The following is a 27335-nucleotide window of genomic DNA, read 5'->3' as shown; positions in this document are numbered from 1 at the left end:
CATATATTACTGAGAGTAAACTTATTGGGGGTAAATTTCTAGGTGTTCTGTCTCCGTTGTGAAATATTATAATGATAAAGTTTATCCAAGCTGTAGGTATAGAGCATTCTGGCAAATATTTTGTGTAAAGTTCAAAGAATTCTATTATCATGAAATCTCCTTCTATTATTAAATAAACTTTCTGTTTGTAATTGTGATAGTCACAGTGATCTCTTGATATCAATATATTTAAGAATGTTTACTGAAAAAACTGAAATAAAGAGGAGAAATGAATAAACCCTAATTTCCTTGATATGTAAACCAGCCTAAAAAGCAATAGATGCTTAAGTTTAACAGTCTTCTAATACAATCAGTGAGGCAAAGTTTGACAAATAAATTTAATTAGTCTTAAATTTCTTCATATTCTATTTGTTCCTCTTCTTCCTTAGCTTTTCGTGCCTATGATTATGTGCTTAGTTCCATGTTCCTCATCGCTCAATCTACAATGGTAATTGTAGGCGCACTACTAGATATGCAGGTACGTAGGAATAAGGCGTTTCCAAGAGTGAGTTCTTAAGTTTAAAAGGTCTTTAGTCTAATAGGATTAACTTCAGACATACAGTTCATAACCCTCAACCCTGCATCATTTTTAGTCACCTCATCTTTCTAACATTAGCTAGTTACTTTACACGCGTCAAGAATTTTGACAACCTAATAAAATCTTCTTTGGCATGATTAAATGTTCACATAGACACAGCTTCTTTATGGAGCCTGGTCTAATATTTGACTTTCACTCAGACAATACTTTCTTGTAAATTGTTTATTTTACAGAAAAAAAATTAGTAACTTACATAAGAGGAAAAAAAGACAAAGGCTAAAAAGTTTAACTAACTCTCATTTGCAGTGTTTAACCTTTTTGAAAAGATCAAATATTGGATTACAAAATCCTGCATTTTCCACACACCAAATTTTTAATAAAAAAAAGTATTCAAGGTTTATATTCAACTAAAATTTTCCTAATCATAATAAGTGTACTGTATAAACATTTACGCAAAATTTCTTCTTTGTTTACTCTGGGAAGCATTCAACAGAATTAAATCTACAGTATATTCCTGACTTCTGACCTTAGGATATAATTAATGGATAAAAAACGTATGTAAGTTTCTATTACTTTCAAAACAGTATAAACTACAGTACTGTACATTGTACAACTGAGTAGCGGACTACGGACCTTCGAATAGTCGTAAGACAAGTACCATAGATAATAAACCTGAATTAACATATTGGTTTAGGGGAAAATAAAGATCTCCACTGAATTTTCTAATATATTCAGAAATAAAAATATAGAAGTCAAACACCATTGCAAGTGCAGTCAAATTATCTGTATTCAGAATAACGATTTGTAATCTTAATCAAAGATAGCACAGTAGTACAAAATTCAAAAATGTCAATCAATAACATGCATCAAGTTTAAAAGAATGTTTCTTAAGAATCTAAGACGGCAAAGCTCCGTAAAACAGTAATAATTTCAATCAATAACATGTATCAAGTTTAAAAGAATGTTTCTTAAGAATCTAAGACGGAAAAGCTCCATAAAACAGTCATTATTTCAATTAAATCTTATAACTACATCCATCACAGAATAAAGATCTAGACATCATGAGATAAGAAGTGTTGCAAATAACAACCTAAGTAAAACAGATCATTACAGTACACTTCCAGCAAAACGGGTTAACATTGAGCATACTACCAGCCAAGGGCTATTAAACACACGCTGGTCTTTACATGAGCTATTGATAAAGATCTCACTGGAAAGGTAAATACTATCAAGTAAAATGTACATCACAGCATTCCATTGTGACAATTAGTGTACTATACTGTACTGTATACATTAAAGACTATCCCAATCTTTAAAACCAAATCTTTTTTTGTTCCAGAAAAATATTTACATTTCACTATTTACAATAAATATGACGGGAAAACTTTTCTTTATACTAAACTGTACCATTTGCCTTACCCTACTGTAAATTTCTTAAGATATTTATACAAAAGAGCAAAAAATATTCCACAAACACCCAGCTTAAGCATCTTAATTGCTACGACTGCCCCTGCACCCTGTACTGAATGAACAATCTTGTTATTAAGGATAAACACCATTTTGCTCTCTTCCAGAAGTCTCTGACGAGAATCCTCATCCATTTCTTCGGCAATTTTATTCATGGCTTCAGCAATCTTCTTTTTCATGGATGCTACAGTTCCCTCCATTACCTCAGTGACTGCCATGCCTTCAGTGCGTTCCTTTGAAGAAAGCATAGTACTGTGTAGTGATTTGAATACATTATAAAGTAGAGTACCTCCTCTTATAAATTTTAATGACTCACTCCATAATCAAGAATAAATGGAGGTACAGTAGTGTGCGTTTTTAATTCATCTTGCTTTAAAAATCTGAGTTAACTTGGCTTAAAGTATTATACAAGTTACACTTAAAAGAGCTCTAAATATTCATAGCAATTATTATTATTATTATTATTATTATTATTACTTGCTAAGCTACAACCTTAGTTGAAAAGGCAGGATGCTATAAGCCCAGGGGCTCCAACAGGGAAAATAACCCAGTGAGGAGAAGAAACAAGGAAAAAATTAAATATTTTAAGAACAGTAACAACATTAAAATAAATATTTCCTATAAAAATGACAAATTCGAAGATAATTTGTATTTTTCCTAACCATACAAACCTTAGCTATTTACAAAGGGGTTACCTTTTAGCGTAGCTGAAATGGCGAGCCATTAGAATTTAACAAGGGTGTATTACCCCCGCGCTAGTTAGCGGGGGGGTAGGGGAGTGGTAGCTAGCTACCCCTCCTCCCCCTCACACACAGGTGAATACTCACTTTCACTTAGAGGTAGGACTTATCTTGGGGGACAGGGCTGGCGGGCAAATATGTGTAAATAGCTAAGGTTTGTATGGTTAGGAAAAATACAAATTATCTTCGAATTTGTCATTTGTTCCGTAACCGAAATACAAACCACGCTATTTACAAAGGGTGACTTACCCCTTAGGAAGGGTGGAAAGTCCCCAGCCATACTGGCTTTGGCTTTACCCGGGGACTCAAAATCCGAGTGAGTCGCACTCGAGAAAAGGAGTCCCTGCACCTCACAAGTTCCTTGCTCCGCAAGGAACCATGTGGCCTACGTAAGCTTGTGTGTGAAGGAAGAAGTGTGACCCGTCCTAGGCAGTTAACATGGAGTTCCAGAAGGAACTCTGGGTTAGGACGTTCCCAATACCACCTCGTCAGGGTATGGGGGACGCGACAGTATTGACTCAATACTCGGAACACAAGGAAGCATGGTTTACCTGCAGAGGTTCGAGGTCAGCTATGCAGAGACCAGGATGCTGCTTCCCCGTAGAGGGGATGATGAAGAAAGAAGTAAGGGCCAGACATACTTCTTTCATTCATGCAGACTAAAACCTGATAACAATGCCCTCAACCTTCTGCTACCTGTCCAAAAAGGAGCCTGAGGTTAGACCAGCTGTTGTGTAGCCACCACAGAGCGATAGAAAATGTATCGAGACTCCTGTGGGTCACGCCCTGCAGGAAGCGGGCTGTGAAGGTCATTAGACGCTTCCAGACTCCAGCTTGTAGCACCTGCGTCACAGAGTAGTATTACTCGAAGGCGAGGGACGTTGTGATGTATCCAACATCGTGCTGTAGGGCGACGTGACGGGGGAGGGTCTGGAGACAGGTCGAGATGAATGTCCTTGAGTCCGGGCTGAAGAGGTATACTGGTGACTCTCCCCCCATGTCCTCCTTGTGCTCCCAAATCGGCTGCAACTGAGGACAAACTGCAGCTGTTCCCAGCGCTAACCTCTCGATTCCTTTACTGGCAAGAAAGAGAAGGTCTTGGGACATCAGATACAGAATGGAGACTCAAAATCTCGAATGAATCGGACCGAAGGGCCGGGACCCCCAGATTCTGAGTCTAGCCAACAACTCAGGAGCGAGCCTGAATGTTGCCTTCCCCTCTTCCTTAGAAAGGGGGGATTAGTAAGAGACCAAGAAGATTGCTTACACACTGGCCGTGGCCAGAGTGAGCAGAAGACCCAAGGCGGAATACAATCCGAGGCCTGTCGTAAAGGGTCTTGAGAAGATCTCTTAAAGGACTAAAAGTCCGAGCCATGCTCCAAGTTGGAGGTCTTCCTCCGACTAGGGCAGGGACGATCGTAGCTTCGCATGAGCGAGGATAGATCCAGCGGGCAGGAAAAAGTTATTCCTTTAAGCCTGAAGGTCAGAGAAAGGCTGAGCGACAGGCTTCATTGCCGAGAGCGGAAAGGAGTTTCCTCCCGCCGAAAGGCAATAAGACCGTTATTGCTGGAGAAGAGGCCTCAAGGGAAGAGGAATATCTCCCACGGCACCAACCACCTTAGACTCTTCACTTTGCCTGGGAGACCCCTGTGGATGACTATCGCAGATGACGCGACCTCCGTACCGCGACTGTAGCGGGTTGTCTCTTCTTGAGGAGGAAGCGTAGTGTCTCCAGGCATGAAGCCGAAGCGACGTCCCGGTTCGGGAGAGATGTCGCAGTGTGGTTGCTTGAGTAGTCTGCGCCGTGGGAGAAGCTCTCCCGGGAGTTCCGTCAGGGGAAGCAGAGGGTCCAGAAACCATTCTGCGCATAGTCCCAGTGGAGCTCTCCCATTGAAAGGTTGACAGACAACCTGGTCTTGTTGAGACCCATTGTCCACAGACAAAAAGGAGGGAAGACGCAGGCGTCGAAGTTGTCCCACCATCACCGGAATGCATCTTGCCAGAGTCTCGGGGTCTGAGACTGGGGGGAAGAATAGCGGAAGCTTGAGGTTCCAAGCTGTCACGATCAGGTCCCCCAGACCAGCATTTGCTGGTTACCCAAGGTCAAAGACCCCCAGGTACACTCTCTCTACGAGGCTCTGCTCGGATAGTCTGAGAGAAACATTCCCCTGCCTGGAATGAGAGAGCCGATGGTGGTATTGAGAGAATCTCAATCATCCCGGTATCTCTACTGCAAGATGTGAAGGTGTGAAAATGCGTCCCCTGCTGGTTAGAATACGCCAGAATCATGAAGTCGACGCGCAACGGGGCGACTCGGCAGGAGCTGTAGGATCTGTAGAGGGGCCAGACTAAGGCCCCTAAGCCTGCCTGAATGATGGAGAGGTATCCTTTAGGTCTTGACCATAGGCCTGGACCGGAACATGCCCCCCCCCCCCTTTCCTTTGACGAGTCCGAGAACCGCATCAAGAATGTGGGGAAAGGACGAGAATATCCACTACCATCAAGAGGCTCCATAGGTCAACACCCATTGCAGGTCTAATAGTTCCGCTGGTCCCATAGGGCCAGGGAGTCCGGTTAAACATTGCCTGAAGCCACCGGAACTTGAATCGCCCCACATGGAACTTATCCTGAGGCGACCGTTCGGACTATAGACGGGTCAATGAGGAAAGGAGAACTAGTAAACGTTCCAAGGTAGGGCTGAAAGCTCTGCTTGACTGAGAACAGGTACTGCGACTCTCCTCAGTCTTACCACAGTCAACCGAAAGGAAGGCTCGGAGGATGTGGTAACAGAATCTGGCGTCCCCAGGTGGTCACCCATCCAAGTACCGACGTTGCTTAACCTCGCTGGACGGACGAGAAGCGGGGTTTCCAACGTGGTAAGGCCGTTGACTCAATATCATGGCCAGATACTCCAGATGTTGAGGCAGAGGAAGAGAAAGCTCCAAGCAAAATACCATGAGCCCACACTCATGGTAAGCATCTGGAAGCTTGTCCCGGCGCTGAAGAAGGTCGAACCCGAGCCTACCGGAGTTGACCAGCCCTCCAAACAGCAGAGGAGGCGGAAGCCTGCACCTGAGCGGCCAAGAGGAAGGCAGAGAGAGTTCTCTGGGGAAACAAACCTGCTATGCCACGGCGGGATAGCCACACTGCATCATAAGCAGGAATACTTGCAGTCTAGGCTGAATTCGACGAGCACCCTGGAAGATGGATGGAATGGAAACTGAAAGTACCCGTCCTTCCGATCCAGGGTTTAAGGAGTCCTGTCGCCTCGTTACCAGTCTGATCGATTCTGCTGGTCTACGCTGGCCGAAGTTTGTTCGACAAACTTGATCAGGGCTGAGAGGTCGACTACGGACATCTCCTCTCAGATCCTTCCTTACAAGAAAGGATCGACTGAGGGGGCCGGGGGTGAAGCCGTCGATGATCCTAAGGAAGACCTTCGCCTAAGGTATGGATCATTCTGCCCAACCGGGCAACTCTGCTGACGCTATGGCATAGAGGTTCAGAGACACTGAATTCGCTGACAGAGACGGCAGGCGCGATATCCTTGGCTAATCACAGAGATTGTGCGGGAATGGGCATCGGGAAGCTGTCATTCGGATGGGTAACCTTAAGCATCCTCCCAGAGAAAAACCTGCAATCCTAGAGTTCGTGAACTCCTTTTAGGACTATGCCCCCCCCCGGGGGAGTCTCCCGTGCCATCTGTTCCTGACAGGAGGAAACTGCAATTGGACACCTTGTCCCAGTTGTCGTAGCCGATAACTTAGGCCGACGTGGTTGAAAGAAAAGTGCGCTGGAGCCCTGCAGAGTCTGGAAGAAAGCGCCTTGGAGGAGTGAAACCGGAAGCCGATTTCCTCCGCACAGCAGCTGTCTAAGTCTCTGTCCTTGGGCACAAACAAACTCTTCTCAAGGATGGAAGGGTGTCTGAGGTCGTCGACCTCCACAGATGAGACACCCGAAGGAAGCCCTCAGTCAGCGCGTCCAGATGGTACAACATCGAGCTTGTCCGCAAGTTAGATACTTAACGACGAAAGGCCAAGGTGCCTGAGCTCGAGAGGAGGAAAGTACCCCTGATCTTCCTTGAACCAAACCTCGGGCCGTAACCGAGGAGGGAAAGAACCTGGTAAGCTCCCAGAGGAAGAGGTAAGCAGTCACCCCTTGTCCGATGGAGAAATCTCGAACGGAAAGCCCCCCCGCCAAAAATCCTTCCAGGGAATGACGGGGAAGGGCTAACTCAGGTTCAGGAAAGAGGAGTGTTGCTCAGATCTCCCTTAAGTTTCTCCTATTCTTGCAAGTGCCATGCTCTGCGTTTACGGGGTGAGGCCGTGTTCTAGAAATACGCTCCAGAAGAACTCGCCAGGCTGGCCAGGCTGCGAAAACCCCATTGGGAATCGTGGTCGCAATCGCCCTGGAGCTCGCGCGACGGAAATTCAAAGATTTTCGCGTGGGCGAACGTGGAAGCGCCCATGCCCGGTAACGCGAACGAAGGTGAGCGAAGGAGCGCAGAAGGAGGGCGAGCGTGGTAGGAAGGGCGAGAGCTGGTGGTCGGCGAGCGATAACCCATAGACGAGCTTTGGATACTACAAGAAATAAGCCGACGTTTGTGCGAAGAAACACTGTAGGTTCGCGCGACGGAACACCATCCGTCCGCGCGATGGAAAAACCGTTGGTTCGCGCGTGGGCGAACATTGGAGAGCATGGGCGCGGACGCGCATGAGCGTAGACGTGCAGGCACGTGGACGTGTGGGCGCGCAGGCGAGTGGTCGCACGGGCGCACAGGCGAGCGGTCGCGCGGGCGAGTGGTCGCGCGGGCAAGCGGTCGTGAGGTAGGCAGGTGGATGAGAGCGAGTCCGAGGCGGCGAACGCAAGCGTTAGCGCGATGGCGAGGAAACGCGCTGCCGCGTGGGCGAGGAAGACCGCTGGCGATATGGATCAACAAGCGATCGGTGGTGAGCTGGTGAGCGCTAACGCGCAGGTTGACGATGGCGTGTTGTGTTATGCCGACGCGATGATCGAGCAGCATGCGCAGGTGAGCGATCGTGCGCTGGCGAGCAGTATGCGAAGGTGAGCGATCGCGAGCAGCATGTGCAGGAAGGCGATCGCGCGATGGTGATCAGCATGCGCCGGGTCGCGCGATGGTGATCAGTATGCGCAGGGTCGCGCGATGGTGATCAGCATGCCAGGGTCGCGCGATGGCGATCAGCATGCGTAGGTCGGCGGTCGCGCGATGGCGAGCAGCATCTGCAGGTGGGCGATGGCGAGCAGCATCTGCAGGTAGGCGATCGCGCGATGGCGAACAGCATACGCAGTTGAGGGTCGCGCGATGGTGATCAGCATGCGCAGGGTCGAGCGATGGTGATCAGCATCCGCAGGTGTGCGGTCGCGCGATGGCGATCAGCATCCGCAGTTGAGGGTCGCGCGATGGCGAGCAGCATCCGCAGTTGAGGGTCGCGCGATGGCGAGCAGCATCCGCAGTTGAGGGTCGCGCGATGGCGAGCAGCATCCGCAGTTGAGGGTCGCGCGATGGCGAGCAGCATCCGCAGTTGAGGGTCGCGCGATGGCGAGCAGCATCCGCAGTTGAGGGTCGCGCGATGGCGAGCAGCATCCGCAGTTGAGGGTCGCGCGATGGCGAGCAGCATCCGCAGTTGAGGGTCGCGCGATGGCGAGCAGCATCCGCAGTTGAGGGTCGCGCGATGGCGAGCAGCATCCGCAGTTGAGGGTCGCGCGATGGCGAGCAGCATCCGCAGTTGAGGGTCGCGCGATGGCGATCAGCATCCGCAGTTGAGGGTCGCGCGATGGCGATCAGCATCCGCAGTTGAGGGTCACGCGATGGCGATCAGCATGCGCAGGTGAGCTAGTAGCTGGCGAACCATGTTCCTTCAGAAGTGTTGGAGAACGTTGGCGTGCCGGCTGTAACACACGCGGGCGATCCGGAGATCGCCGAGAGACAGGTGATCGCTGGCGAGCTGATGATCGCTGGCGAGCTGATGATCGCTGGCGAGCTGATGATCGCTGACGAGCTGATGATCGCTGGCGAGCTGATGATCGCTGACGAGCAGAAGGCTACGCGTGGAAGACTGCGCAAAGAAGAAGAGTCCTTAACCCCGACCTGAACCGAAGTTCTAGATCGCAAGGGCGAACGTGGGCGCACAGGGCGGGTAACAGGAACCAACAGGAACCGCAGGGATGATCATCTTGAAAGCGCTGACGAACAGGAGAGCGCTGATGAGCAGAAGAGCGCCTGTGTGCTAACACTGAGCAGGAGCAGGAGAGAACACAGCAGAAGGGCGCGCAGGGAAACCCTGACACGCAAGGGAAGAACCCCCGTGGGGGCAACCCTTTGCCCCGAAGGGATCGTTGTCCGCCGGGAGACTGATGTCCGTCAGAAGACCGCTGTCCGTCGGGAAGACCGTTGTCCGTCGGGAAGACCGTTGCCCGTCGGAAGACGAGATCAGACTGCTGTCCATCTGCACCAAGGCGGAAGATCGAGAAAAAGGAGTTGAAGGCTGCAAACGGAGATCCAAAAAGGCGCCTCAAGCACCCTTATAGGGAGATGAGAGGCCCTTACGACGAGGCGACGGTGGGCCTTACGGCGAGGGAGGCCAACAGCAACAGAAGAAACCTCCAAAGAGGAGTCTCTATGAGTGTACTCTCTCGCGAACGAAAGAGAAACACTTCGAGGAAGAGACTGGTCAGCCAGTGACCTAAAAGGAGCAATCCTCCGAAGAGGAGCTCCTGCAGTTGCCCAGCCCCTTGAGCGAAACTGCAGGTCCGACCGCTCAGCACCAAGAGCATAGTCGCACGAAAAAAAGGCAAGAGAAGAACCCCCCAAAAGGGGAAAAACTCAAGCCTGGACAGGAAAAACTTCCCTCGGAAGGAAAGTTACCCGCCCAAGGAGGCAAGCCTCCTGAGAGTTCTAAAATGAACAGGAGAGCTGTCCGTCGTCACGGGAGTACTTCCAGTAGAAGGAGACACGCCCCTGACGAAAATACAAGGGGGGAGGCAGCAACAGCCGAATCCCCAGGACTCAACCAGACAGCTCACACCGTTGCCATATTACAGAAACGAACTAGATCGGTAACTGTAAAAAAATAAAACAAATAATATTAGTACACATTCATTCCCCCGGGAAGGCTCCGAAGAGGAATCCCGAGGGAAAGGAACAAGAATTACACAACAGGCACGTGCCCTCACAACCACTTACACTCGCGGAAGGAGAGCTGTAACCAAAACAGAATTATAACAATTATAATTATGTAACTATGTAATCATGTAATTTAAAAATGAATGAACACTAAAGAAAGAACGAAAACCCCGAAAGGAATCGTTCTACAAGCTGAAAAAAAAAAAAACAACTACAATTAGATTCATAACTAATTGAGACAAACGTACGGCGTAGCAACCCCCCCACACGGAAAGGAAGCTACAAGGGCGTAGTAACACGTAGTAAAAGGGTGAACGACCTCAAGAGAGAGAGAGAGAAAGACATAAGAAAAAATCGATCGCCACCCATAAAATTACGCCGTGGTGGCCTAACTGCCGAGGCCTCCACGTAGATATCGTACACTACACACACAAATCTGAAAAGGAAACTTACTTATTTCTATACTCAAATATATATACAAACATGAAAACATGTTTACATATATATTGAGTAAATGAAAAGTAAGCGATTAAGTAAAGACAAAACAAACAATGGCTGCCAAGAGAGGACCAAGACAGAGACGTCTGTCACAGTCCGAGCCAAAAGTGAAAAGTGAGTATTCACCTGTGTGAGGGGGAGGAGGGGTAGCTAGCTACCACTCCCCTACCCCCCCGCTAACTAGCGCGGGGGTAATACACCCTCGTTAAATTCTAATGGCTCGCCATTTCAGCTACGCTAAAAGGTAACCCCTTTGTAAATAACGTGGTTTGTATTTCGGTTACGGAACAAACTATATTTACTTAGTAAATATTGTTTAAGATATTCATGCATAGAAATTAAACAAAAATATAAAATCAGGTACTGTACTATAATTCACTCCCTGTAATGAATTTCCTTTTCTTACTAAATTACAGTTAATGAACCCTACTTCTATTACTATAAACAAACCAACGTACAAATAATTTATGATTTCAATAACTTTTAAGCTTTTAGGAATCTCTCTATTTAATTTCTGCATCACTCCTATACCATCTGAGTAACTCATTAACTTTAATATTCTTTGATACAACTGCAAAATGAAAGCACAGCAGTTCTCAGTATATCTACTGTACATTTACAAGAAGGATAACTTGAAATATTTGTATTGAGTATTGGTCTTTGAAAATTTCTTAATTGTATTTTATGTATCAATTATAGAAAAATATTGTCAAGAACAGAAATAAAAAGCTATTTTTCCAATATTTTTGCTGATAGTAAACCAGTGGCCGGCAGAATAATAAAGTGCTACTCAGTGAAGTTCAGCCACAGATCAATCACTTTTTAACAATCTTGCACGTAAAAGACATCATCAGAATTGAGCATTGCAGGCCATATTTTAATGTAGCTGACCTATGTATAATACACCACTTACCTTTCGAGAAAAAGTCAGCTTTTCCAACAAGGTTTTCTTTCGACGCAATATTTGTCCTCCGGAGAGAAGTCCCATGTACAAATGATATATGTAAGCTGTGAGATAGTAAGGATTTTCCTTCTCAATCTCCTCCAAATGTTGCAAGTATTCACACACACTTTCTCTAGGTGTATAGTTTTTCTTCCAGTCACTACCCATGTAGTAAGCCAAGTCCTAAGAGAGACAAATCTTTTTATGAAAACAATAAATTAGATTCTTAAGCAAGAGACTAACTTCCTTTTGATGGATAGTATCTGAGCTAGCCTTGAAATGAAGATTACAGTAGTTAGAAAACAAATCAAGCTCTTCCAAATCCAGAATACCTATCATAGACAAATTCTGTGAAATAAAAAAAAAGCATTTAGTATGTAAAACCACATACTGTAACTCAACGACCAGAATTAAATCTACATCAATGTCAAGCCACATATCAAGTATGATTTCTCTTCACGGAGAGCCTTACCTTTTCAAATGCTTCCGTGCGTCGCATACCGGGAACATCTAGTTCACCAATCAATGTATGAGAATATCGTTCTAGCGCTCCTTCTAAGTATCGGAAGACCTCATAAAACACTAGCAATCCCTCTGCCCATACTCTATTTTCTGACATTGCTGTAAGGGTACAGACTAGATTTAAAATGAAGTACAGTACATTGCACTAAAGAAAAAGATAATTTCCCTTCACTGAGAAATAAAGCACAAACATTCATTAATAGTACATAAATATATTTCCATACAGAGCAGAATAGCTGGTGAATAAATTTTAAAGCAAAGAGTAATAGTAAAGTATGGTAATGAAGCCCTATGTATGTATCCATAATATTATACTATGTACAGAGAAAACTTACCAATTCCAAGCTTAGCATTAATCAAGGCATCACTAACATTATGAATCTCCCTGGTGACAATTCGCATTTTCTTAGTAAACGGAACTTCTGCATTATCACTCATTCTGGAAAAGAAAAACAAAAAATATATTAATTATCAAAATTATACTTGGGAAATATAATGGCCAACTTGCTGAAAGCTATTTCTATGAACCTAAGGTGAACCTCTGGGATTGTAAGATTTTGAATATGTTTTCAATAAGGAGGAAATACTTTTATTTTTAAAATGTTATTTTTATTAGTAAAATAAATTTTTGAATATACTTACCCGATAATCATGTAGCTGTCAACTCCGTTGCCCGACAGAATTCTATGGAGGGATACGCCAGCTATCACAATACTAGAAGGGGGTGTACTTACCAGCGCCACCTGTGGCCAGGTACTCAAGTACTTCTTGTTGACACCTCCTCAATTATTCCTCGGTCCACTGGTTCTCTATGGGGAGGAAGGGAGGGTCGATTAAATCATGATTATCGGGTAAGTATATTCAAAAATTTATTTTACTAATAAAAATAACATTTTTCAATATTAAACTTACCCGATAATCATGTAGCTGATTCACACCCAGGGGGGTGGGTGAAAACCAGTGTACAAGATTAAAGGATAGCTAAGTATCCCGTATTTCATATAATCAGTTATCCACAATAACAATGAAATAATAAGTACCTGGTAAGGAAGTCGACTTGAACCGTTACTCTGCCTTTAATAAGATCGTCTTCCTTACTGAGCGCAGCGTTCCTCTTGGGAGGCTGAATCAACTCAAAGGTGCTAAAGTATACAGGGCTGCAACCCATACTAAAGGACCTCATCACAACCTTTAACCTCGGCGCTTCTCAAGAAAGAATTGACCACCCGCCAAATCAACAAGGATGTGGAAGGCTTCTTAGCCGACCGTACAACCCATAAAAAGTATTCAAGAGAAAGGTTAAAAGGTTATGGGATTATGGGAATGTAGTGGCTGAGCCCTCGCCTACTACTGCATTCGTTGCTACGAATGGTCCCAGGGTGTAGCAGTACTCGTAAAGAGACTGGACATCTTTGAGATAGAATGATGCGAACACTGACTTGCTTCTCCAATAGGTTGCATCCATAACACTCTGCAGAGAATGGCTCTGTTTGAAGGCCACTGAAGTAGCCACAGCTCCCACTTCATGTGTCCTTACCTTCAGCAAAGCAAGGTCTTCTTCCTTCAGATGAGAAATGTTATTTTTATTAATAAAATAAATTTTTGAATATACTTACCCGATAATCATGTAGCTGTCAACTCCGTTGCCCGACAGAATTCTATGGAGGGATACGCCAGCTATCACAATACTAGAAGGGGGTGTATTTACCAGCGCCACCTGTGGCCAGGTACTCAAGTACTTCTTGTTGACACCTCCTCAATTATTCCTCGGTCCACTGGTTCTCTATGGGGAGGAAGGGAGGGTCGATTAAATCATGATTATCGGGTAAGTATATTCAAAAATTTATTTTATTAATAAAAATAACATTTTTCAATATTAAACTTACCCGATAATCATGTAGCTGATTCACACCCAGGGGGGTGGGTGAAAACCAGTGTACAAGATTAAAGGATAGCTAAGTATCCCATATTTCATATAATCAGTTATCCACAATAACAATGAAATAATAAGTACCTGGTAAGGAAGTCGACTTGAACCGTTACTCTGCCTTTAATAAGATCGTCTTCCTTACTGAGCGCAGCGTTCCTCTTGGGAGGCTGAACCAACTCAAAGGTGCTAAAGTATACAGGGCTGCAACCCATACTAAAGGACCTCATCACAACCTTTAACCTTGGCGCTTCTCAAGAAAGAATTGACCACCCGCCAAATCAACAAGGATGTGGAAGGCTTCTTAGCCGACCGTACAACCCATAAAAAGTATTCAAGAGAAAGGTTAAAAAGTTATGGGATTATGGGAATGTAGTGGCTGAGCCCTCGCCTACTACTGCATTCGTTGCTACGAATGGACCCAGGGTGTAGCAGTACTCGTAAAGAGACTGGACATCTTTGAGATAGAATGATGCGAACACTGACTTGTTTCTCCAATAGGTTGCATCCATAACACTCTGCAGAGAACGGTTCTGTTTGAAGGCCACTGAAGTAGCCACAGCTCTCACTTCATGTGTCCTTACCTTCAGCAAAGCAAGGTCTTCTTCCTTCAGATGAGAATTTGCTTCTCTAATCAGAAGCCTGATGTAGTAAGAAACTGAGTTCTTAGACATTGGTAGAGAAGGCTTCTTGATAGCACACCATAAGGCTTCTGATTGTCCTCGTAATGGTTTTGACCTTCTTAGATAGTACTTAAGAGCTCTAACTGGGCAAAGTACTCTCTCCAGTTCGTTCCCCACCATGTTGGACAGGCTTGGGATCTCGAACGACTTAGGCCAAGGACAGGAAGGAAGCTCGTTTTTAGCCAAAAAACCGAGCTGCAAGGAACATGTAGCCGTTTCAGATGTGAAACCTATGTTCCTGCTGAAGGCGTGGATCTCACTTACTCTTTTACCTGTTGCTAAGCACACGAGGAAAAGAGTTTTTAATGTGAGGTCCTTAAAAGAGGCTGATTGGAGCGGTTCAAATCCTGATGACATTAGGAACCTTAGGACCACGTCTAGATTCCAGCCTGGAGTGGACAACCGACGTTCCTTTGAGGTCTCAAAAGACCTAAGGAGGTCCTGTAGATCTTTGTTGGAGGAAAGATCCAAGCCTCTGTGGCGGAAAACCGCTGCCAACAAACTTCTGTAACCCTTGATCGTAGGAGCTGATAGGGATCTTACGTTCCTTAGATGTAACAGGAAGTCAGCAATCTGGGTTACATTGGTACTGGTTGAGGAAAAACTGCATTGGCCTTGCACCAGCTTCGGAAGACTTCCCATTAAGACTGATAGACTCTGAGAGTGGATGTCGTCCTTGCTCTGGCAATCGCTCTGGCTGCCTCCTTCGAAAAGCCTCTAGCTCTTGAGAGTCTTTCGATAGTCTGAAGGCAGTCAGACGAAGAGCGTGGAGGTTGGGTGTACCTTCTTTACGTGAGGTTGACGCAGAAGGTCCACTCTAGGAGGAAGAGTCCTGGGAACGTCGACCAGCCATTGCAGTACCTCAGTGAACCATTCTCTCGCGGGCCAGAGGGGAGCAACCAACGTCAGCCGTGTCCCTTTGTGAGAGGCGAACTTCTGAAGTACCCTGTTGACAATCTTGAACGGCGGGAATGCATACAGGTTGAGATGGGACCAATCCAGCAGAAAGGAATCCACGCGAACTGCTGCTGGGTCTGGAATCGGAGAACAATACAAGAGGAGCCTCTTGGTCATCGAGGTAGCGAATAGATCTATGGTTGGCTGACCCCACAGGGCCCAAAGTCTGCTGCAAACATTCTTGTGAAGGGTCCACTCTGTGGGGAAGACCTGACCCTTCCGGCTGAGGCGATCTGCCATGACATTCATATCGCCCTGAATGAGCCTCGTTACCAGCGTGAGCTTTCGATCTTTTGACCAAATGAGGAGGTCCCTTGCGATCTCGAACAACTTCCTCGAATGAGTCCCTCCCTGCTTGGAGATGTAAGCCAAGGCTGTGGTGTAGTCGGAGTTCACCTCCACCACCTTGTTAAGCTGGAGGGACTTGAAGTTTATCAAGGCCAAATGAACTGCCAACAACTCCTTGCAATAGATGTGAAGTGTCCTTTGCTCCTGATTCCATGTTCCCGAGCATTCCTGTCCGTCCAGTGTCGCACCCCAGCCCGTGTCCGATGCGTCCGAGAAGAGACGGTGGTCGGAGGTCTGAACAGCCAATGGTAGACCTTCCTTGAGAAGAATGCTGTTCTTCCACCACGTTAGAGTAGACCTCATCTCTTCGGAAACAGGAACTGAGCCCGTCTCTAGCGTCATGTCCTTTATCCAGTGAGCAGCTAGATGATACTGAAGGGGGCGGAGGTGGAGTCTCCCTAACTCGATGAACAGGGCCAGCGATGAAAGTGTCCCTGTTAGACTCATCCACTGCCTGACTAAGCATCGGTTCCTTCTCAGCATGCTCTGGATGCATTCTAGGGCTTGGAAGATCCTTGGGGCCGACGGACAAGTCCGAAAAGCTCGACTCTGAAGATCCATACCCAAGGAGACAATGGTCTGGGATGGAACGAGCTGAGACTCCTCAAAATTGACCAGGAGGCCCAGTTCCTTGGTCAGATCCATAGTCCATTTGAAAATCTCCAGACAGCGACGACTTGAGGGAGCTCTTAAAAGCCAGTCGTCTGACGGAGCCGGACACAAGATCATGATACTGCTGCACAGTCTGTAAACTGTCAATCATGGGCAAGCGAGGAAGTACAGTGACAACCCGAATCTGTCTAGACTGTCTGGGTCGTACAGACAACTCCTTAACGGGTTGCTGAGGTTGCCGCACTGCGTCACAACAAGTCCCTTCTGTTGGTTGTTGAACGTCTTCCCCGTGACACATTGACTCCGTAAACAAAAAATCCTCTAACAAGGACTAAGCTTGGACTGCATGTCATGCAACACAGCTCAAGGTCTATGGGAGCAGGTGTGGTAACAGACGGGATTAGCGGCTGAAGTGTAACCATTACCTTCCCTGTAAGCATGTTATGCTTAAATAAAAGTCCATAAGAGGTTATGCAGCTAAAGGCTCCCTCCAAATGACAGAGTCCTCAAGGGAATATCAGAAGGAGGGAGAAAAGAACTTTCTCATCTACAGGGACCTTATCCTAGAAAAGCTAAGTTCTCTGAGTGAGGGTTCACTGGTGCAAAGCAGCAGACTAGAAGGCAACGTTATGAAACTGCTTGACAGTCTAGTGAGTTGGCAACAACCCAAGATGTGTTGAGAAGCATGCGGTAAGGTATGCAGAGCATGATGTATGCAGAGTATGCTGTATGCAGAGCATGCTGTATGTAGAGCATGTTGTATGCAGAGCATGCTGAATGCAGAGCATGCTGTATGCAGAGCATGTTGTATGCAGAGCATGCTGAATGCAGAGCATGCTGAATGCTGAGCATGTAGTAAGCAGAGCCTGCTGTAAGCAGAGCCTGCTGAAAGGAAAGCAGAGCGTGTGCATGGCGTTTAACATTTCTCAGAAATTCCATGACCAGTGCTAGAGTGCTTTATGCATGCTTGCATGGGGTTTAAACCATGGTATGCTGAACAGCAGAGTCAGAACGAGCTGGAACAACAATAGTGTGGTTTCCTCTTCAAGACTCCGATGAGGGAACACCTGAGGCTCAGTCTGCAAAGGCTGAATAAAAGACAAGCAGAAGGAAGGCGCATGGGTGGAGGAGGCTGACTCCTAGCATGAGTGGTTGAACCCAAGGGTTGCGCTTGCTGAGCGGTTGGCGGAAGCGGAGTAGCAAGTTCCAGTTCCTGTGGTGTGAGCGGAGCGCGATGAGGAAGAGGCTGCGCAGAACAAGGTAAATGTCTCGCAAGCTGAGGCTCCTGAGGCGCAAGGCTAAGTTGTTGTGGTGCTTGCCTTATGGAGGGTTGAGCTCGCTGCAGCAAGAGCTGAGGAGACTGACTCATGGACGGGAGAGGTTGTTGTACCTCAACCGAGTGTGCATCACTGGTGGAGCAGCAAGTGGAGGCGGAGGAAGAGAGGTATAATCCTCCTGATCCCAAAGAGAAGGTTGCCTTAAGAAAGGCGGAGGCTGAACACCACAGGGAACAGCAAACTCAGCACGTGTCTCAACATCGTACGCCTGGCAGGTGGAACTGCTGGCAGGTGGTACTGCGATCAGGCGGAGCGAGTGTAGGTGGAGGGAGTGTAGGCGGAGGCGGAGGAGCAACACTCTCAGCCCGACACTCACGCATCAAGTCCGAAAGCTGTGCTTGCATGGACTGTAGTAGAGTCCACAACATCGTACGCCTGGCAGATGGTACTGTGATCAGGCGGAGCGAGTGTAGGAGGAGGGAGTGTAGGCGGAGGTGGAGGAGCAACACTCTCAGCCCGACACTCACTCATCAAGTCCGAAAGCTGTGCTTGCATGGACTGAAGTAGAGTCCACAACATCGTACGCCTGGCAGATGGTACTGTGATCAGGCGGAGCGAGTGTAGGAGGAGGGAGTGTAGGCGGAGGCGGAGGAGCAACACTCTCAGCCCGACACTCACTCATCAAGTCCGAAAGCTGTGCTTGCATGGACTGTAGTAGAGTTCACAACATCGTACGCCTGGCAGGAGGTACTGTGATCAGGCGGAGCGATCATAGGCGGGGGGGAGTGTAGGCGGAGGCGGAGGCGCAACACTCTCAGCCCGACACTCACGCATCAAGACCGAAAGTTGTGACTGTATGGACTGCAGTAGAGTTAACTTGGGGTCGGCAGACACTAAGTTCTGCTGAGGTAAAGCCTTAACAGCAGAGATCTGTTGTGGCAGAACCTTACTCCTCTTAGGCGGAGTGTAATCAACTGATGACTGAGGAGAGTCAGAGCTAACCCAATGACTGCATTCGGGTTGTGAACTTTAACTTCGTACGTCTGGCATAGGTCTGGACTTAACGTTTAAGAAGTCTTGAGACCTGAGACCAGCGTTACTCTGCCTTTATTTTCTCCCCTAATCTCTTCTGCAGACGAGCAAAATAAGGGCTCAATCGTCTGCGGGTGGGAGTGACGGTCTCGGTAAGACACGCCCACAACCACCGAGAATACTTCTGTGCGCCGATCAAGGCCTGCTGAACCCTTATGCCCTTCGACATTGCTTCTCCCCTGGGCTTGGGAGCTTGCAAGAGGTCCCGGACTGGGAGGACGACTGGCGCGCACAAAAGTACCCTCACGCACTAATCACTTATCACTTTGATTTCTGTTTGCACTTATTTCACTGAACTCGAAACTTTAAGTGGTTTGTACCTGAAATACGCAATTCTATCCTTTCTCAAAGTTAGTAATTGCGAAAACAGAATTACAATGTAACAGAAAAATCTAATGAAAGATAATTCAGTGGTAGGAAAGAGACTAAACACTAGATCACTCTAGAAACGTTTAGTTTCTTCCCCTAAAGAGACTAGGGAGAAGAGCAAAAAACGATAACGACGTTACTCGTACGCCTGGCAGGCTTGAAAGAAACGTTTATCCTCTTTCTCCCTCCGTCTCTATCTCTCTCTCTCTCTCTCTCTCTCTTGACTTAGAACCTGAGAGAAGAGCCCAATCATATATATCGTTAAAACATATTATTGTTAAAGGAAAAAAACTGAAAAGTTCCTTTATTAGGATCAAAACCATTAAGTTAAGAAAGAATGAACAAAACGCTAGACACGGTTACTCTTACTGCAACGTGAAACCGTGAACATTCTTTCTCTATCGTAACGATAGAGTGCAAGTTGAACGTTCTGAACGTCAACAACTGCAGACACAAAACAAAACGTTAGTTCAACTTTGAAAACAGTACGAGACTGTCAAAGAAAATCTTTCAAACTCTGTGGCGGAAAAAGCATAATATGTTAACAGGTAAAACCGAAATGACGGGCTCAAAGTTTATTAACTTCGGTAAAAGACCGCCTACTATTAGGAAGGTCGAATATAAACAAATATAAAAATTAATTTTAATGAGTTTATAATAAAAGGAAGTTAATCGAAGAGGCCTATAAGAGGCGGAGAGATATAAAATAAATCTATAACTTTTGTTAAGCAAAATTAAGAAAGAGAGTCTATACTCTCTTAGACACCAACACTTCCGTCTAAGGGAAGGGTCGGCCATTGAAAGGTGAACGAGAGTTCATACTCTCTCGTCACCAAAATTAATCAAATTAATTCCAAAAGCTAACTAAGCTAATATAGAAGTTTCCAGTAAAGCGACAGCCGAAATCAAAGAGAAATACTTCACCAAAGTCGTGAAAATACTCCAAGAACATAAGCGTATCCCAGAACGTCTTGCCGGAAGCACGACAGAGGAATAATTGAGGAGGTGTCAACAAGAAGTACTTGAGTACCTGGCCACAGGTGGCGCTGGTAAATACACCCCCTTCTAGTATTGTGATAGCTGGCGTATCCCTCCATAGAATTCTGTCGGGCAACGGAGTTGACAGCTACATGATTATCGGGTAAGTTTAATATTGAAAATGTGTTTCTCTAATCAGAAGCCTGAATAGTAAGAAACTGAGTTCTTAGAACTTGGAAAAGAAGGTTTCTTGATAGCACACTATAAGGCTTCTGATTGTCCTTGTAAAGGTTAAGACCTTTTTAGATAGTACCTAAGAGCTCTAACTGGGCAGAGTACTCTCTTCAGATCATTCCCCACCAAGTTGGACAGGCTTGGGATCTCGAACGACTTAGGCCAAGGACGTGAAGGAAGCTCGTTTAGCAAAAACCGAGCTGCAAGGAACATGTAGCCGTTTCAGATGTGAAAACAATGATCCTGCTGAAGGCGTGGATCTCACTTACTCTTTTAGCTGTTGTCAAGCACACGAGGAAAAGAGTTTTTAATGTGAGGTCCTAAAAAGAGGCTGATTGGAGAGGTTCAAATCTTGATGACATAAGGAACCTTAGGACCACGTCTAGATTCCAGCCTGGAGTGGACAACCGACGTTCCTTTGAGGTCTCAAAAGACCTAGGGAGGTCCTGTAGATCTTTGTTGGTGGAAAGATCCAAGCCTCTGTGGCGGAAAACCGCTGCCAACATACTTCTGTAACCCTTGATCGTAGGAGCTGAAAGGGATCTTACTTTCCTTAGATATAACAGGAAGTCAGCAATCTGGGTTACAGTGGTACTGGTTGAGGAAACTGCATTGGTCTTGTACCAGCTACGGAAGACTTCCCCTATAGACTGATAGATTCTGAGAGTGGATGTTCTCCTTGCTTTGGCAATCGCTCTGGCTGCCTCCTTCGAAAAGCCCCTAGCTCTTGAGAGTCTTTCGAAAGTCTGAAGGCAGTCAGACGAAGAGCGTGGAGGATTGGGTGTACCTTCTTTACGTGAGGTAGACTTAGAAGGTTCACTCTTAGAGGAAGAGTCCTGGGAATGTCGACCAGCCATTGCAGTACCTCTAAAAACCATTCTCTCGCGGGCCAGAGCGGAGCCAACCAACATCAGCCGTGTCCCTTTGTGAGAGGAGAACTTCTGAAGTACCCTGTTGACAATCTTGAACGGCGGGAATGCATACAGGTCGAGATGGAACCAATCCAGCAGAAAAGCATCCACGTGAACTGCTGCTGGGTCTGGAATCGGAGAACAATACAACAGGAGTCTCTAGGTTATCGAGGTAGTGAACAGATCTATGGTTGGCTGACCCCACAGGGCCCAAAGTCTGCTGCAAACATTCTTGAGAAGGGTCCACTCTGTGGGGATGACCTGACCCTTCCGTCTGAGGTGATCTGCCATGACATTCATACCGCCCTGAATGAACCTCGTTACCAGTTAGCTTTCGATCTTTAGACCAGATGAGTAGGTCCCTTGCGATCTAGAACAACTTCCACGAAAGAGTCCCTCCCTGCTTGAAGATGTAAGCCAGGGCTGTGGTGTTGTCAGAGTCCACCTCCACCACTTTGTTAAGCTGGAGGGACTTGAAGTTTATCAAGGCCAGAATAACCGCCAACAACTCCTTGCAATTGATGTGAAGTGTCCTTTGCTCCTGATTCCATGTTCCCGAGCATTCTTGTCCGTCCAAAGTCGCACCCCAGCCCGTGTCTGATGCGTCCGAGAGGAGACGGCGGTCGTGTTTCTGAACAGCCAAAGGTAGACTTCCTTGAGAAGAAAGCTGTTCTTACACCACGCGAGAGAAGACCTCCTCTCTTCGGAAACAGGAACTGAGACCGTCTCTAGCGTCATGTCCTTTATCCAGTGAGCAGCTAGATGATACTGAAGGGGGGGGAGGTGGAGTCTCCCTAACACGATGAACAGGGCCAGCGATGAAAGTGTCCCTGTTAGACTCATCCACTACCTGACTGAGCATCGGTTCCTTCTCAGCATGCTCTGGATGCATTCTAGGGCTTGGAAGATCCTTGGGGCCGACGGAAAAGTCCGAAAAGCTCGACTCTGAAGATCCATACCCAAGGAGACAATGGTCTGGGATGGGACGAGCTGAGACTCCTCAAAATTGACCAGGAGGCCCAGTTCCTTGGTCAGATCCATAGTCCATTTGAAAATCTCCAGACAGCGACGACTTGTGGGAGCTCTTAAAAGCCAGTCGTCTGACGGAGCCGGACACAAGATCATGGTACTGCTGCACAGTCTGTGAACTGTCAAACATGGGCAAGCGAGGAAGTACAGTGACAACCCGAATCTGTCTAGACTGTCTGGGTCGTACAGACAAACTCCTTATCGGGTTGCTGAGGTTGCCGCACTGCGTCACAACAAGTCACTTCTGTTGGTTGTTGAACGTCTTCCCCGTGACACATTGACTCCGTAAACAAAAAATCCTCTAACAAGGACTAAGCTTGGACTGCATGTCTTGTAACACAGCTCAAGGTCTATGGGAGCAGGTGTGGTAACAGACGGGATTAGCGACTGAAGTGGAACCATTACCTTCCCTGGAAGCATGTTATGCTTAAATAAAAGTCCATAGGAGGCTATGCAGCTAAAGGCTCCCTCCAAATGACAGAGTCCTCAAGGGAATATCAGAAGGAGGGAGAAAAGAACTTTCTCATCTACAGGGACCATATCCTAGAAAAGCTAAGTTCTCTCAGTGAGGGTTCACTGGTGCAAAAGCAGCAGACTAGAAGGCAACGTTATGAAACTGCTTGACAGTCTAGTGAGTTGGCAACAACCAAAGATGTGTGACTGAGAAGCATGCGGTAAGGTATGCAGAGCATGTTGTATGCAGAGTATGCTGTATGCAGAGCATGCTGTATGTAGAGCATGTTGTATGCAGAGCATGCTGAATGCAGAGCATGCTGTATGCAGAGCATGTTGTATGCAGAGCATGCTGAATGCAGAGCATGCTGTATGCAGAGCATGTTGTATGCAGAGCATGCTGTATGCAGAGCATGCTGTATGTAGAGCATGTTGTATGCAGAGCATGCTGAATGCAGAGCATGCTGTATGCAGAGCATGTAGTATGCAGAGCATGCTGTAAGCAGAGCATGTAAGGTAAGCAGAGCGTGTGCATGGCGTTTAACATTTCTCAGAAATTCCATGACCAGTGCTAGAGTGCTTTATGCATGCTTGCATGGGGTTTTAATATCAACATAATATATACCTTACATTCATAACTCATGATTCATATTTTTGCCATATTTTGCGATATTGTTAAAAATATATTGCCAGGAATACAAATATATTTTTATAAGTAATACAAATAACCTCCATTATCATAAGGTTTGAAAATGGAGGTAAGGTATGCTGAACAGCAGAGTCAGAACGAGCTGGAACAACAATAGTTGTGGTTTCCTCTTCAAGACTCTGTTGAGGGAACACCTGAGGCTCAGTCTGCAAAGGCTGATCAAAGGAAGTAGCAGAAGGTAGGCGCATGGGTGGAGGAGGCTGACTCCTGGCATGAGTGGCTGAACTCAAGGGTTGCGCTTGCTGAGTGGTTGGCGGATGCGCAGTAGCAAGTTCCTGAGGAACGAGTTGAGGTTCCTGCGGTGTGAGCTGAGAGCGAAAAGGTAGTGGCTGCGCAGAACGCAGTAAAAATCTCGCAAGTTGAGGCTCCTGAGGCGCAAGGCTAAGGTGTTGAGGTGCTTGCCTTGAGGAGGGTTGAGCTCGCTGCAGCGAGAGCTGAGGAGACTGACTCATGGACGGGAGAGGTTGTTGTACCTCAACCGAGTGTTGCATCACTGGTGGAGCAGCAAGTGGAGGCGGAGGAAGAGAGGTATAATCCTCCTGATCCCATTGTAAAGGTTGCCTTAAGGAAGGCGGAGGCTGAACACCACTGGGAACAGCAAACTCAGAACGTGGCTCAACATCGTACGCCTGGCAGGTGGTACTGCGATCAGGCGGAGCGAGCGCAGGCGGAGAGAGGGCAGGCGGAGGGAGTGTAGGCGGAGGCGGAGGCGCAACACTCTCAGCCCGACACTCACGCATCAAGTCCGAAAGCTGTGCTTGCATGGACTGTAGTAGAGTCCACTTGGGGTCGGCAGAAACTACAGTAGGCTGAGGTAAAGCCTTAACAGTCGAGCTCTGTTGTGGCAGAACCTTACTCCTCTTAGATGGAGTGCATTCAACTGATGACTGAGGAGAGTCAGAGCTAACCCAATGACTGCATCCGGGTTGTTGAACTCTAACTTCGTACGTCTGGCATAGGTCTGGACTTTACGTTTAAGAGGTCTTGAGACCTGAGACCAGCGTTTTCTCCCCTAAATTTCTTCTGCAGACGAGCAAGATAAGGGCTCAATCGTCTGCGGGTGGGAGTGACGGTCTCGGTAAGACACGCCCACAACCACCGAGGATACTTCTGTGCGCCGATCAAGGCCTGCTGAACCCTTCTGCCCTTCGACATTGCTTCTCCCCTGGGCTTGGGAGCTTGCAAGAGGTCCCGGACTGGGAGGACGACTGGCGCGCACAGAAGTACCCTCACGCACAACACTGACACACTTTGCGCTAATCACTTATAACTTTGATTTTCTGTTTGCACTTATTTCACTGAACTCGAAACTTTAAGTGGTTTGTACCTGAAACACGCAATTCTATCCTTTCTCAAAAGTTAGTAATTGCGAAAACAGAATTACAATGTAACAGAAAAATCTAATGAAAGATAAATAATTCAGTGGCTGGAAAGAGACTAAACACTAGATCACTCTAGAAACGTTTACCTTCTTCCCCTAAAGAGACTAGGGAGAAGAGCAAAAACGATAACAACGTTACTCGCTTGAATGAAACGTTTATCCTCCTCTTTCTCCCTCCGTCTCTATCTCTCTCTCTCTCTCTCTCTCTCTTGACTTAGAACCTGAGAGAAGAGCCCAATCATATATATCGTTAAAACATATTATTGTTAAAGGAAAAAACTGAAATATTTCCCAAAATGAAAAGTTCCTTTATTAGGATTAAAACCATTAAGTTAAGAAAGAATGAACAAAACGCTAGACACGGTTACTCTTACTGCAACGTGAAACCGTGAAAATTCTTTCTCTATCGTAACGATAGAGCGCAAGTTGAACGTTCTGAACGTCAACAACTGCAGAGACAAAACAAAACGTTAGTTCAACTTTGAAAACAGTACGAGACTATCAAAGAAATTCTTTCAAAGACATTAAAATAGCATAATATGTTAACAGGTAAAACCAAAATGACGGGCTCAATGTTAATTAACTTCGGTACCAAGAAAAGACCGCCTACTATTAGGAAGGTCGAATATAAACAAATATAAAAATTAATTTTAATAAGTTTATAATAAAAGGAAGTTAATCGAAGAGGCCTATAAGAGGCGGAGAGATATAAAATAAATCTATAACTTTTGTTAAGCAAAATTAAGAAAAAGAGTCTATACTCTCTTAGACACCAACACTTCCGTCTAAGGGAAGGGTCGGCCATTTAAAGGTGAAAGAGAGTTCATACTCTCTTCGTCACCATAATTAATCAAATTAATTCCAAAAGCTAACTAAGCTAATATAGAAGTTTCCAGTAAAGCGACAGCCGAAATCAAAGAGAAATACTTCACCAAAGTCGTGAAAATACTCCAAGAACATAAGCGTATCCCAGAACGTCTTGCCGGAAGCACGACAGAGGAATAATTGAGGAGGTGTCAACAAGAAGTACTTGAGTACCTGGCCACAGGTGGCGCTGGTAAGTACACCCCCTTCTAGTATTGTGATAGCTGGCGTATCCCTCCATAGAATTCTGTCGGGCAACGGAGTTGACAGCTACATGATTATCGGGTAAGTTTAATATTGAAAAATGCAATTTAAAGAAAGTTTTCTGAAAAAAATTTCTCAAATAATTGATGGAATGACAGTTATCATCATGACAAACAAGATTGTTCTGACCTCCCAAATATAATCTAAAGAGTAAGTTTAAGTTAATTTGAGAGGAGGTCTTCAATATCAGTGACCCGAGTAACTGTGACACCAGAACACTAGGTCACTTAATTAGTTGAGGTCCTGGGTAGGTAGATCCCTGAATTCAGGGTTAGTGGCACATAAGGGCGAGGTGCTAATATGGTAAGACATTGAATCATAAGTTATGTAATATACTGTGGTTGTCTGTACCTTTTTTTTAATTGCAATTAATCCTTTATCTTGTTCTATAGGCTAGGACTATCTCAAGTCAAGCAGGTCAATGCATCCTTAGCGAGGTTAGGCTAGTAAGTACCGGTACCCTTTTCAAATGCTATTTACCCTTTTTGTGACAATTTATTTTCTTTTAAAAAGAGACATCTCTGGGGAGTTTAAAAGGATACGTTTCCAACTAATTAGTAATTCCCAGTTCACAGCTGGGGTTTACTAGTTCCTTACAATAGTTAAAAAGATGGGCTATAGGTTAACCCAAGTTCAGGAATACAGGTAACATGTAGAGCATATGAACAAACCTTCAACGGATTCATAATAACCAATTTGTGCTAGGCAGAAACTGCCCCACATTAACCATCACATTTCCCTAAGATTAGATTTTGTTAAGAAAGAGCAAGTTGTTTAGCCTTGGTTAGGTTGAGTCATGGCAAGTTGTTTAGCCTGGATTAGGTGATGGCAAGTTATTTAGCCTAACACCCTAAGACTTTAGATAGTTTTCTGCATAGTTCACACCTTGACACAAGATACATAGAAAACACAATTACCTTCAATCATAAGGGTTAAAAAAAATGTTTTATCAAACGGACAAAATCTATGCAAAATGACAGAATATAAGTAGTGATCAGAATACTTTAATAAAATAAGTGTTTCCGGTGAAAGATTTTATTCAACGTGAGTATAATATACTTTTAAGATTATGGTTGTTATTGTGAAGTGTAAACCTTATCCTACCAGAATGGTTGCTTGCATAATAAAACAAACTGTGCCTTTGCTGCTGTGTACAAGTTCAGCTTATTCTAGGAGGGATAGATGTAGATTCTGATTTCAGCCTAAGTAATTTCGAAATAAGTCCTAATTGTGCTAGGAGAAACTTGTAAATCATTTACGTGTACCTTGAAAAGGATAAAAGTTAAAGCACTTACTTTCTTCAGATTTTTGTCCACTCTACTTCGAGTCTTAGTCTCTTCGACTTTGTTATGAAAT

At 45.8% G+C, this 27335-nt stretch overlaps 1 protein-coding gene across 2 annotated transcripts; it reads right to left on the bottom strand.

The window, feature by feature from the left end:
* Nucleotides 1–1330: 1330 nt before the first annotated feature.
* On the bottom strand, nucleotides 1331–27335 carry LOC137652065 (heme oxygenase 1-like). Of its 2 annotated transcripts, none has more exons than XM_068385271.1 (5): nucleotides 27275–27335; nucleotides 12227–12330; nucleotides 11842–11990; nucleotides 11340–11552; nucleotides 1331–2277 (listed from the first exon to the last, which is right to left on the bottom strand). In XM_068385271.1, exons 2-5 carry the CDS (start codon nucleotides 12327–12329, stop codon nucleotides 1993–1995), a joined length of 750 nt encoding a protein of 249 aa, XP_068241372.1. In that variant the 5' UTR covers nucleotide 12330; nucleotides 27275–27335; the 3' UTR covers nucleotides 1331–1992. The 2 variants fall into 2 exon arrangements, with proteins under 2 accessions (XP_068241372.1, XP_068241373.1); XM_068385272.1 differs by having other exon boundaries at nucleotides 27245–27278.

Source organism: Palaemon carinicauda, chromosome 13 (assembly GCF_036898095.1).
Source record: "Palaemon carinicauda isolate YSFRI2023 chromosome 13, ASM3689809v2, whole genome shotgun sequence".
In the NCBI taxonomy this organism is placed as follows: Eukaryota; Metazoa; Arthropoda; class Malacostraca; order Decapoda; family Palaemonidae; genus Palaemon; species Palaemon carinicauda.
This window is presented reverse-complemented; position numbering and strand designations above follow the sequence as displayed.